This window comes from Acipenser ruthenus, chromosome 18 (assembly GCF_902713425.1).
Source record: "Acipenser ruthenus chromosome 18, fAciRut3.2 maternal haplotype, whole genome shotgun sequence".
NCBI classification, from domain to species: domain Eukaryota; kingdom Metazoa; phylum Chordata; class Actinopteri; order Acipenseriformes; family Acipenseridae; genus Acipenser; species Acipenser ruthenus.
Genome location: NC_081206.1, coordinates 6,903,262 through 6,916,170, shown reverse-complemented (window position 1 = coordinate 6,916,170; position 12,909 = coordinate 6,903,262). Strand labels below are relative to the sequence as shown.

Sequence of the window (12,909 nt, the reverse complement as noted above, 5' to 3'; positions counted from 1 at the left end):
TCTTCCCCAGTGAAGCAAATCAGAATTTCGGGCCTAATGAGCCAGCTGAATTGACATACTCCGCACAACACCCACACACTGCAGAGAGTTCTTCATCTAACCCATGCATCTTTATTTGCTCAGAATGTGTCTAACCCTAATGTACAGATATTAAGGCAATATTACTAGTAAAACAACACTTGGCCATGTAACAAGCATTGTATGCAAAGGGATTTCTGTAAGTGGACCTGTTTACATTGACATTCTATCTTGATTTGCAGCTCCCACATAAGAGTATGGGCAAGGAGTTCCTTAGCCTGCTGTGGGTGTTTCTTTTGTGTTTTTTTTTCATGCAGGCCCTTGTTTCTGTGATGCACACTGCCACCTGCAGGTTATGCTGCTGTGTCACAATTTCATTCTACTAAGAGAAGAAAAAAAGATGCTTTGAACTGCATTGATTTTGTAAAATGGTGTTGGGTTTCACCCCATTTCAGTCAAATATTCAAGGGGTATGTGGTGTGTGTTTTAGACTTGCTTTTTCCTGGTACTCTTACAAAACTGGGTTATATTTAGATTGGATAGGTTTGCAGTGCTGTAAATGGACAACCATACAGTATGAAGCAATTTTACTCTTGACGGAGGCATCTGCATATATCAAGGTTGGTCAACTTTTCCAGACATTTGATGGCCTGCATGCTTATTGCATTCATGTTAAAAATAAAAAATAAAAAATTAAGAAATAACATACTAATAGTGGCTTTTAATAAAGGGCAAACCTGTATAAAAGTATTTAAATATCACTGACTCGGACACTGTACAGGCATGCAGTATCTGCAGCCTATATGTGTGTGATAACATGAATGTAAAGCCTTGAATTCTCGTTATATTCATCAAAGGGTTTTAATATAGTTTAGTAATATATAAGAACAGGTTTTGTGAACTACTTTTTAAGAAAAAAAAGCTAGTCAACGCCTTCCTGTGGTTAAACCTAATGGAAAGGGTAGAGAATGCTCCTCAGTTCACCATTGAATGCTGTATGTTTGATGGTGCTGCAGAAAGATGGTTATGTTCCATTGTCTGTGCCTGGCTTTTGTTAGTTGTGAACTTTTTATTTTTTTATTTTGTTTTCCTAATCTGACAATACATTGTATAATTCTTCTCCATCTTTTACAACAGCAAAAGAACTTCCCACCCCAGCCTTAGGCCAAACTCTTCCCATTTATTTAAGTAGGACTTCAGTGTTACAATACACTTTTTAATACAGTATGTGTCCTCTTCCATATTTGATGTTTGGTATTTTTTAAGTTTGTCGTACCTTTTTAGGTTTAAAACGACCCATTTATATATCAAGATAATGGATGTGAACAAATAAGAAAAAATCGCTTTCCTTGTAAGAGATATTTACTAGCATAAAGTAAGTTTAATAATGCAGTAATTCAAGACTGATGATAAAGAATGCTTTGACTTTCAACTTGCTGGACTACCTGATTTATATTACAGGTGGTAATTTAAATTTGATTTTGTATTTGGAGTGCAAACCCAGACTGCTTGGCGCAGTGCAGCATCCAATGTTAATGGCAATTGTTTCATAACATAACTAGTGTAAATCTGGATTATATGAATTGATTGAAACTCCACTGATCACCGTTTTTCAAGTGAGTAGACTGGCATTAAAGGAAGCAAATCATGCCGATAATGTAATGAAATGGGCAGTTAATGTTACCTGTAGAATTGACAGGTTGATTAAGGGGTTACAGGTTGCCCAATGCTATACTAGATATTCAAATCCGGTTACAGTGAGCAATGTTTTTTCTGTGGTAAGCTGGTTGTCTAAAACGTTACTTTGCGTTTCTGCTTTTTGACAAATTTTCGAGTTCTCTAAACTACCAAAGATTTCCCCCTTCTCATTAAATCCCTTTGCTTATTCTCAGGGTCTTAAATTATTAACCCCTTCCTCCAAACTTTATTTTATATTCTCTTTTGAAACATACCTTTCTCATGAATGTTGGTAATGGTGATGTGTGCTATGCATTACCTTTGTTCTTTTCAATGTATACATCTTTTTTTGCGTGTGAAGTAAAATAACTTCTGCATAATATTCTATTTTTGTCTTCTCTGTTAATCTATTTATCTGTCTTTTTTAAACTATTAATTTCCTGATTCAGATGAAAAGCAGCTTGCTTTTAAAATCCTGTCACCTCTTACAAGTTTTATTAATATTTTCATTTTCAAGCTGAAATGTAATAATAGGTGTTTGTAATTGAATTTATGTATTTTGACAGGTACAATACTAGTACATAACAGGTGGCTCATTTATATTAAATAATTTATAGCTTAAAAGGCAGCCTGTAATTTTGCTACAATAAATGTTAATTTCCATTATGTAACTTGGTATTACTCATGGCAGAATCCCTTCATTTCTATTAGGTTCAACAGCCTGGCATTTCGTATGGACATTTAAGGTAAGCACTTGAACTTAATAAGTCATTTCATACCTCTTCATTTTGATATTTTAGAAAGTTAAACAAGGTTCCAGCTTCATTCGCACATGACCCTGAAGAAGGCAAGTCACTAGTGACTGTTCTTACAATAAGTCTCCCTCTGGCGTCCAGCATTGTACTGTATACTAAGATTTTTGTATTTACCATTTGTCATCCCTATCATTTTTGTTAGTGAATTTAATGCATGCTGCATCATACCACGACATAAAGACAGACCATGTATTTTAGTTCTGTTTGATATATAGCATACTGTTTTTATTAGTATATTCAGCATTGTGATATACAGAAAACAAAGTTCCACAATTGTTTTGAAACCAGTGTATTTACCTAGTAATAACATTACACTGAGAAATGCTCAATTTAAACTCATTGGTATTTCATTAATAAAACTGATATGTAAAGTAAAAGAACTGCCCATGCTATTTTGCATTGAACAAACAGAAATAACAGATTTTTTTTCATATTTTAGTTTTTTCACATATATATTTATCAACACTTCTAAAGAATTAAAATATTTAGCCACATGTACTCAAAAAATTATTCACTGTTAGATAACACAATAAATATATAAAAAAAATAATAATAATAATTTGATATACTTTAATATCAGAGGGAAATCAACCATTTTAAAACAGACCTGTTTCTAAAAAGGGCACATTGAGGTTTGCGTGTTCTTGTTGTTTTTTTTAAACAGTAGCAGGACAATTCTGACTGCATCCCCAAACTAGATGGTGGGGCCACATGGCTTAATCGGAGACAAGTTTGTATCAGAATTGATCTATGAATTAAAGATTAGAGTTCTAATAGTTTACTTTATATTGAACAATGACAATTGTTTATTAAACAGTTGCATTTGCTAGAACGTTGAATTGGTTTCAGTACGTTTTATCTCAAATTAACAGTACCTCAAATTACTGTATAGTGTTCCAAATAAAGTTGTTTTTTTTTTGTTTGTTTTTTAACAGATAACTCACTATGCTTTGTTGTTTTTGTAATAAGCCCACTTTTAAATGAACAGATTGTAGTTACTGCATATTTATCATGCGTGCGCTACTCATGGTAACAGTTGGCTAAGACTTTCACTTGCTGTACTTGAATAAATTAATAAATATCATGTATTTCAGGCCTTGGTATAAAACCGATGCCAGATTTGGTTTTTCAGTTGTTTGGTTGCTGAAAATAATGTTAATGGCTTGAAACCAAAACAAAAACCGATTCACTCTTTAAAAACAGTTTTACAATGGTTAATTTGTTTTGATTTTTTTCCCCTCTCAAGTACAGAGTATCAGAAAAACATATAACACTAGGGGGAAAAAAATTGCAAAATCTGTACATGTAAACATCACACTTCCACTGAGTCCAAAATCAGGAGTAAAATACAAAGTTTCACATTGGTATTAGGTACAAATAGGTAAGGAGTGGAGACCCCCCAGCTCCCTGTACAACAGAACAAACTAATCTAAAGCACCACCAAATTATATATAGAAAAAAGACCATATTGATTTTTATTGACTACATACACTACCCCTTTTAGAAAAATAAAAAGACAGTTTTTTTTATTTATTTATTTTTTTGCTGCAAAAATATCTGCCTGAAGATATTTTTGTGTCTGATAGCAATGAACCTTACAAGCGTAACCACAGTAAAGCACCCTTTGGGAGGCTTCAGTCAAGAACACATTATTATCTGTAATTTAATTATTAGGACATTTTGAATTGGTATATTTAATTACATGTGATGTCATTTTAAAGACACACGTCAGTATTAAAATATATCTCTAATCCGTGAATACACACAGCAAGGTCCAAGAGATACATTTTCATGAAATTGTCCAAAACCATTTTAGGACTAAAACGCAGTACACTTTTATCTCCCTGTGCGAATGAAAGTAGCTATTTTCTTTTTAACCAGTTCATCTGAAAATGTGGCCCAGACGATCAGTATTCTATTTCTCAATCTAGTGTTTGTTGTTTCTAGCAGTGACAGTATTACCATACAGTAGTAATGGAACTTGAGGGCTGAAAAAAGGACAAGCTTCCAGAACAGAAATGTTGGGTGGCAAAAGGTTAAAAAGCAGTACTGTAATTAAACATGAATATTTGTTAAATAAACGCCTAATAACATACACGGTCGTATTTATATGCTCGATGCCCCCTCATTGATTTTTTAAATTAAATTATTTACACTACACTGTATCTTTTCAACACTGACACCCTAACTTTCTTTTACCTTGCAGTAGTTCTGAATTAAGAACCATGGCTACACGTGTTCTGGAAGGTACTCTAATCCCCAGGGTCGCAGTGACCCGTGTTCTGGAAGGTACTCTAATCCCCAGGGTCACAGTGAGCCGTGTTCTGGAAGGTACTCTAATCCCCAGGGTCACAGTGACCCGTGTTCTGGAAGGTACTCTAATCCCCAGGGTCACAGTGAGCCGTGTTCTGGAAGGTACTCTAATCCCCAGGGTCACAGTGACCCGTGTTCTGGAAGGTACTCTAATCCCCAGGGTCACAGTGACCCGTGTTCTGGAAGGTACTCTAATCCCCAGGGTCACAGTGAGCCGTGTTCTGGAAGGTACTCTAATCCCCAGGGTCACAGTGAGCCGTGTTCTGGAAGGTACTCTAATCCCCAGGGTCACAGTGACCCGTGTTCTGGAAGGTACTCTAATCCTCAGGGTCGTAGTGGAAGCTGGTAAGGTTTGTTGCTAAAACCATTTTTTTCTTTTCTGTTCTTGCTTGTTTTGGAATGTTTACACTCAAGATAGTCTTTTTTTTAAAAAATGTCTGAAAAAAAAAAGTAATTGCATAAAAAAAGAGACTGATCAAATGGTGAGCCACATGTGTGCATCACAACTCTTATGTAAGCACAGTAATACAGTAAGAATGCTTTGATTATGGATAAAATACTTTGTGGTCCCCAAGACGCACTGTATACAATAGCTGCACACAAAAAGACATGGAAATCAAACAATGAAGGGGATAAGATTGTCTTTTGCCTACATTTTTTTTTTCTTTCTTTACAGTATATCTTCTAAAACCGCTAAGGGGGAAAATAAACAATCACAGGGGAGGATATTCTGCAACAGCCTGTACACCATATAATCTCTTTATTCCTTCCACAGAAACAGTTATGTCTGTTACATATGCATAGCGCTTTCTAGACTAATAAGCTAAATCTTGCCACGGAGGACGGTTACTTCAGGTTTGAGGCTAAAGTTCAGCAGTGCACTTCAGAGAATTTGCAACAAGGTAAGGCTTTCTTCTGTCAAGGATGGGCTTGAGCAGCAATGAATGGTAGATATGTCCTCAGTTCTGAGCCACAGGAACAGTTTTGGCACAAGGTGGGGTATAGACATAGAATAACTTGGCAACACATAGCAAGAGAATTGTGACTCTCAGTATTGGTGGTTGCTTTTGAGATAAATTTATATTTTTCTAGTTACCATATCATAATGTGCTAGAGGGTTCTGTTGTACCACAAGCCTCTCCTGCGACTGAGTAGTTATTTTACCCGGCTAGCAGTCAAAATGTTCTGCTGTAAACAAGTGTAAGTCAGTTTGGATTTGTAAGATGTTTTGCAGTTAATAATGAAATGTAATGCATTTCCAAGCGTTTTTAAACTATGCTGCATTCTTTCTCCCTTGAATTCTGACCATGTTCCCAGGCCTACTCTGTTTTCTCAGCAGGTAATCTCCCTTTATTAGAACCTGCTAATTCTGAATAAGAGATATTTTTAAAGTAATGATTGTACATTTCAGAAGTAAAAAAAAAAAAAAAGCTTTCAGTAACATGAAAGCTATATTTCTAAAATAAAAAGTGTGTTCAGCTGTCATTAATAACTCCATTTTAAGAGTAGTTTGTACCACACCACATGTGAAGATGCATAACGTTCAGATCATTATTAACCACTGCATCACAGAACTTTCATGCATTTGCATTTGATCTGAATAAAATGAATTCTTCTTGAAATAGCAATCTGGCTCTGGGTGATGACCAGGTTGTACAGTAGGGTTCACTCGCTATTCCTGCCATGTGAATATGGGTCATCTGAAAGAACCCAATTCATTGCTGCAAAGCCATCAGGACAGAAGGAAACCTGTAGAACAGAGGTAATAAGGATGGAGTCACTGAAGTAGTAAATCCTTCTTTCTGAAACTATGGCTATTACCAGGGTTTTCTTCAGAGTAGAACCACCTTGACAGAATCCACAGCTAACTGATATTAGAAGAAGCATCTTGCTTTTGGTTATTTTCTGTTGATCAGGAGCCCAGCAGATTCACTCGTACATCTATGGCGGCCTGTAATATGCATCACTTGACATTTTGAATCATTAGCATAGTTATGTTTTTAGAATTGTTAAGGTGTATTAAATACAACACAAATGATCCTGGACCATTTATTTTCAAGCAATACAAAGCATTTGCCTTGTTCCCAGTCTGTGATGTTATACCCAAAACAATCTGTCTCCTTGCTTTTTCCCAGTGAATCGTTAATTAAAATATAAATTGTTTCAGATTACTGAAATGTGGGATGAGGCCATATTCATGGCCACGGCTAGAATCAATCCATGTGTGCATTCAATTAGTACATCTTATTAACATGAGCTTGGTTCTTGTATTGCTAATGAGCGTGTCCATGGCAATGAGTAAACCACAGCGGATTATAAAGCAGTTGTGGTCATTCTGATATGGAGCAACTCCATCAGCTTTGCCATGTGGATGTTTGTCAGTATTAGACATGATGGAAGTAGGTCAGTCCGGATGGGTTAAAGCCTTGCCTTGCAATTGGGTCTCTTCTGTTGAGGTTTAAAGAAATGCTTTCCTAACTAAAGCATCGGGCTGCTTTCACACTTTAATAGAAAGTTTCAAACAAAATCAAAGGACTAATATTAAGGGCATTCAGACTACAGTATTTACACTACAGAAGTTAATGATTATCGAATGCACGACTTTTCATTAGTGCAAAATGTAAGCTCAAATCTGATAGTCCTGGAAACACAGTTCTTCGAACTAATGAAACAGGCTGATCAAGGGGAACTTCTGTAGGGAGAATTCAAAGCCATCACCTGATGTTTGAAAAGGTTATGCCCTTTGTGTCAATTTCTATGACATTATCTCAACAATGGGCACGCACATTAAAAAAAAACTGCAATTTCGATAGATCTGGCTTTAGTTGATTCACAGAAAATAGCCCGATACTGTAAACCACACACAATGAACCGCGTGTGGAAAAAGCAAATGGAGAAAGAAAGCCAGCAGCTGGGCAGTGAAGGAAGACCCTGGTCTACACTGTTCAATATTGCACCTCGAAACTGAATGCTTAGGGGTGGTCTTACTCTTTCTTTTTTTAATGGCAACCGATGTGGGTGTAGCAGCTCGAAGGAAGAAAGCAAGAGTTCTTGAAGCAGCACAGCATTCCCTGGAAGTCACACTGCTGTACGGTGGGAGGTCTTGGGCTCTTGGTCCCTTTGTGTGTTTTTGCTTTTGGAGGTTTGACATTCGGCTGTAAGTTCAAACTATTAACTGAGAGATCCGCAGTGCAAAGCGGTGTAGTAACTGCTTTGAGATCCTCTTTGTGTTTTATGGGTGTGTTTTGTTTGTTTTTCACAGACAGGAGAGCAGTGTCGCTGAGGTCCTCTCGTTTGGTGGAGGCTGAAGACTCCTCTTGAGGTTACAGGTCTGTGGCAAATATTGGGTCCATAGCAGCAAATGGGTTAATGGCCATCTTAGAACAAGAACGGAAAGTCTTCCCCCAATGTCCACAACCAGGCTTTAACTACAAGATGGGTAGTTGGGAGGAAACCGGAAAACTGTCCCCCCTTTTATATATAGGTGGCAGTGTGCACCCCCAACCCTCTCAATAGTGGGATTGCACTTTGACTTGTATTGGGGATGTTTGGAGGTTTCGTTACATTTTCCTGGTTGACGGTATCTAACCTTGTAGTAAAAGAGACATCTTACTTTCACAACACTATCTTCAAATATGTAGTTTACAAATAATCTCTAGTGCCAAAGTCTTTTAGAACTGTTTTAGTGGTCTGTTTTTCTGAAGTCAGGTATTTCTACAGTTTAAAAGATCCAAACTCCAATATTGATGCAACCACCTCCCCCACCTCCCCCAAGATACCAAGAGATACAAAATCAATATAAATGTAAATATAATGAAATATATTGAGGTATTTCCACGTGCCATCTGCATATTTATGTTCAGTACCTTCTTTTGCCTTTTCCATGGGGGCTGTGAGAGGAAAGTGCTTAAATAACACATAGCACATATTTACAGCTCGTTACAATAGTAGTCAATTGTTTCTTTTTTTGTCTTATAGCATTAAGATACCTGTAGTACCAGCACCAAATGACAGGTGGCGCTGTGTGAAACACTGGCCATTACATTTGAAATGGTCTTTAGCTGATCAAAACTATTAGCCATGACTCGGAGACCTGTAATAATTGTAAGTGCTTCTAGGGTGGTGCTAGGTGTTTTCATTTTACAGTAATGGGTGCTAAAGAGGATAGCTACCTTTTCAAGACTGGGTTGTTTCCTCCTTTAGGAGGGCTGAGCGACGGTACAACGCAATTTAAAGCAACTCGCTCACTCTTACTCTGCACACAAGCCTCCCCTGGCAGTGCGAAGATTGAGGATGGGGGTCCTGAGGGGAGACCAGACCATGCAGAGGACGGGGCGGGGCGGGCCGGGCCGGGGGGTAAGTTTAATATCTTTTCATTTTGGGGGAGGGGACGGAGGTGCTGAATTCAATTCTGTTGTAAAATGAGGTTTTCCAGTTCGTCGGCCGAGCGCAGGAGGAAAGCAGCAGACTCTCTGTAGCCGGCGATGAGCTGCCGCACTGCGTTGATTTCCGTGGGGCTCAGCTGGGCTGTCGGGACACCCCTGCTGTTTGTACTGGAGGCTGAAGAGGAGTTCGAAGCCAGTGCCTTCATGCTGAGATCAGTTGGACCTGCAACACACAAACAACAGAGCCATTTAGCAGGAGTTACACCTTCCCAAGGGTGAAAACATGAAGTTCAAGTTAGACATCCCACTACAGGAATGTGGAGGGGATTTTAAAGATCTTCACAATGTGCTGTTTCTTTTTTTAAATGCACTGGCTGCAATCCAAATAAAATGTAGTTTGGAGGATCAATTATAAAGTGCATGATGTCTGTTTTAAAAGAACAATGTTAACTCGTGTCAGTAAATCTCTTTGCATAAAGACTTAACTTCATGTAATGTCCCATGGAAGTTGCAAACTTCTGCCTTGTGGGTGGAGCTGTTTCCATTTGAACTGTCAACACATACAGAGGTAAGATTGTTTACCTTGCTCTGGCTGTGCAGGTTCTCACTGCAGTCACAGCTAGTATTCTGGGTTTGAATTCCATCTTACTTGGTACTCCCATGTGCAAGTCATACAACATCTTTGGTCAACCAGACTAAAGAACATGTGACTTGCATAATCCTGTTACGAGACTATTTAGAGCGACTGAACAGATCTCAAGGCAGTGTGAGCATGTATCAGCATCTGCTGAAAACCCTTTTTAACTTGGTTTAAGATCACATGAATTGTACCATTGCTCAGAGTGGTCCCTGTTGTTAGGGAGACAGGAGGCTGCAGACTGGTTCCCAGCCCCCCGTATCCACGGTAACTGTAGTTGAGGCCTCCGTTGATGTAGATCTGATCCTGTGAGTAAGCCGAGGCTGCCAGTGTGAAGGCGGAGTGTGGCTCCCGGCCGCTCGGCTTCTCTAGTGAAATCTGTTCATCCTGGGAGAGCAGCACAGGGTCACAATGTTAGGGCTAGAGCAAGTGTCCACAATTCTGAGCTGAACAACAGGATTGTAAACCCTTAACCACCATGGAAATACCTACTATACCCAAAGCATACCAACAGGAAACTACTTTTAAATGCTTATAGCTTACAAGGTAAATACAGGTTCCATTAACTACTGGCTTTGCTACTTGCAATAGGTGGCAATGGTTAAAGGATTGATATATGACTGTATGAATGCAGAATCCTTAACTGGATTTCATTTGTGAACTTTTTAGTTAAGATGGAATTGCATAACGAATTCCTGCCAGAAACTGAAAAAAACATCTATTTTGACACAGCCTTGTAATCCCTCTCAGCTGGAGCTGTGAAAGTGCTGGACAGCAAACTCACGAGAGGAGCCTGATACACGTCCAGACGCATCCTCTTGGCTGCTTTCCGGGTCTCGCTCTCGCAGGCAGCTGCCAGGATGTTCTCGGCCATGGCGGAGGTTAGATGAGGAGGAGTGGGGCGTGTCTGCAACAGGGTCAGGACAGTGAAGAGAGGTTTGGATCAGATTGTCATACGCAACCATTGCAAAACCTCATTGTTTCTTTAAATAATCACATCACTGTTACGTCTATGTGACATACTAGATTCTACAGCAGCATACGGCTTGTGACTACGCAGTGCAAGTTTTCTAGACCTTGAATTTCTGTAAACCAGCACAGCATTCTATCCCACAGCTTTTGGGTCCCACTGTTAGAGACTCTGATTGTTACTTTTATACCAAAAACTTCTGATTAAAATGAACAAGACAGGAGACCAAAATAATGTTTCCTCTTGGGACCGGGTTTACCAATGCCTTTATTTAAACTGCTAGTCAGTACCACTTCAAGTGTGATTACTCACAAATCCACTGGAGGGCAGTGGTGAGCTGGCTGAATTCCTCCCACTGACATTCAAAGGCCTCCAGTTTCATAATTGTTTAAAAATGAACTCTTACCAACCTCTGAATTGACTTGGCTATAATATGATATTTCTATGCTTTATTTTGTACATTTTGTTAAAAGGCACTGTCCTATGGACATTTTGCTTACATCAACCACTATATCCTTATGTTGATTCCATGAATTTGACTATTTAATGAAATCTGTACTGAAGCGGACAGGCACAACATCCCCAGTCCCTGTGACTGCCTGTGACTGCCTCTCCTCCAGTTACCTCCATGCCATTCTTCTTCATCCTCCGGCAGGATTTGAGGTACGTGCGGATGCGCTTGCGGGCGCGTTCCTGGAACTCTGGGAACTGCCTGCTGCAGGACTCGATGATGGCCTGGATCTTCTCTTTGGGCTGCTTAGAAATGGGCACCATGCGGTCCAGGTTCTCATCCACAAACAGGCGGACGAACATCTAGTGAAGGGGAAGCACAGCAGGGCTTTTACTGGAGGAAACAACTCGCATTATAATACAGCTCAGATTATTAGTTGAATGGAGTAGAGAACTAAACAGTACAGGCAATCTTGGGCGAGAAGAACGCTGTAGGCATGTGCTCTGTTCCAGACATATCAAACCTGCTGGGCATTTCGAAATGGGGTTCCCGAGAGGCCAGAGATTGGGGGGCACCTTCTCGGCCCACTCACAGAAAGGAAGGGTAATTGAGGCACAGTGGTGGGGACTTTGTACCTGTTGAGCACCTTTCACAAGCCCTGAATTTAAGAAATGGACATCCAGCTCTGAGTTCTTACGTTAAAAGCCTTTAGCCGCTCAGGGTCCATTCCCTCAGAGTCGTTGATCTTGTCGTTGTCCTCGTGGTCATCATGATCGTGGTCGTCATCATCATCGTCCGCAATGGGCGCCCGGCTGACTGAGAGGTCCTCCGGACAGAGGCTGACCTCCGTCTTGACCGAGTCGTAACTCCCTGAGCTGTACTGCGGAGACTGCAGAGAGAAAGAGTGAGGTTAGGGGCTTACTCTTCATTCAGAACAAAGAGACTGACATTACAATTGTGATTTGTTTTTATTCATACAGATAAATATATTCCATGGAACCCCCAATAAGAGCTGAAGAGAAGAAAAGAGACTTACAAGGACACAGCTTGTTCTTTGCTTTTCTCCCAGTGAACAGATTATTGTACGTGTCTCATGTGCTTCAGGATTGCATTCGTTGTTATGTGCAAGTTTGCAAATGCCTGTGGTAGAGAAATTATTCCTACCCACGACCACAAAGTTCACAGGAACAGATACTGAGGTTACTACATGAAACCTTTTCTCTGCATTAGTTTTACATCACGCACGAGGAATGAACATATGGTTTTACAAGGTAGAATTAATATTGATGCTGCGGCACTTAATTTTCTTACTCATGTTTTGTTTTTTATTATTTGTCTAATGAAGCCGTCCACATAACCAGCTTTTCATGGCTGTGCTGGAAAGGATGTTTATTATCTGTACATCTCCTCTTTCCAGCTAATCTGTGCTCTCTGCAGCTGCACATTACATTACTCTACAACACTGATACTGGCTGGAAAAACATGGACTAATCCAGCTACCTGTTCTGTATCGGACCCACCTGGAATTGAGTCATGTTTTCAGTTACTTTCTACTGATGGAAGCACAGGTACTAAAATTGATTTAGTCCCAGCTGTCTATGCTGAATAAAGGCTTGCACCGAGTCCTTTTGATTAATATTTTG

General features: G+C 39.4%; 1 protein-coding gene across 2 annotated transcripts in view; it reads right to left on the bottom strand.

Moving 5' to 3' along the window:
• Positions 1-2,702: 2,702 nt before the first annotated feature.
• LOC117432482 (nucleolar protein 4-like) overlaps positions 2,703-12,909 on the bottom strand; it is a 76,464-nt gene continuing 66,257 nt past the window's right edge. For both annotated transcript variants that reach the window (XM_058991045.1, XM_058991046.1), the window contains 5 exons: positions 11,964-12,155; positions 11,440-11,628; positions 10,630-10,752; positions 10,040-10,232; positions 2,703-9,431 (listed from right to left, as the gene is read on the bottom strand). In XM_058991045.1, the coding sequence (XP_058847028.1) occupies positions 9,229-9,431; positions 10,040-10,232; positions 10,630-10,752; positions 11,440-11,628; positions 11,964-12,155 (900 nt within the window). In that variant the 3' untranslated portion in view covers positions 2,703-9,228. The remainder of the gene's footprint in view (positions 9,432-10,039; positions 10,233-10,629; positions 10,753-11,439; positions 11,629-11,963; positions 12,156-12,909) is intronic.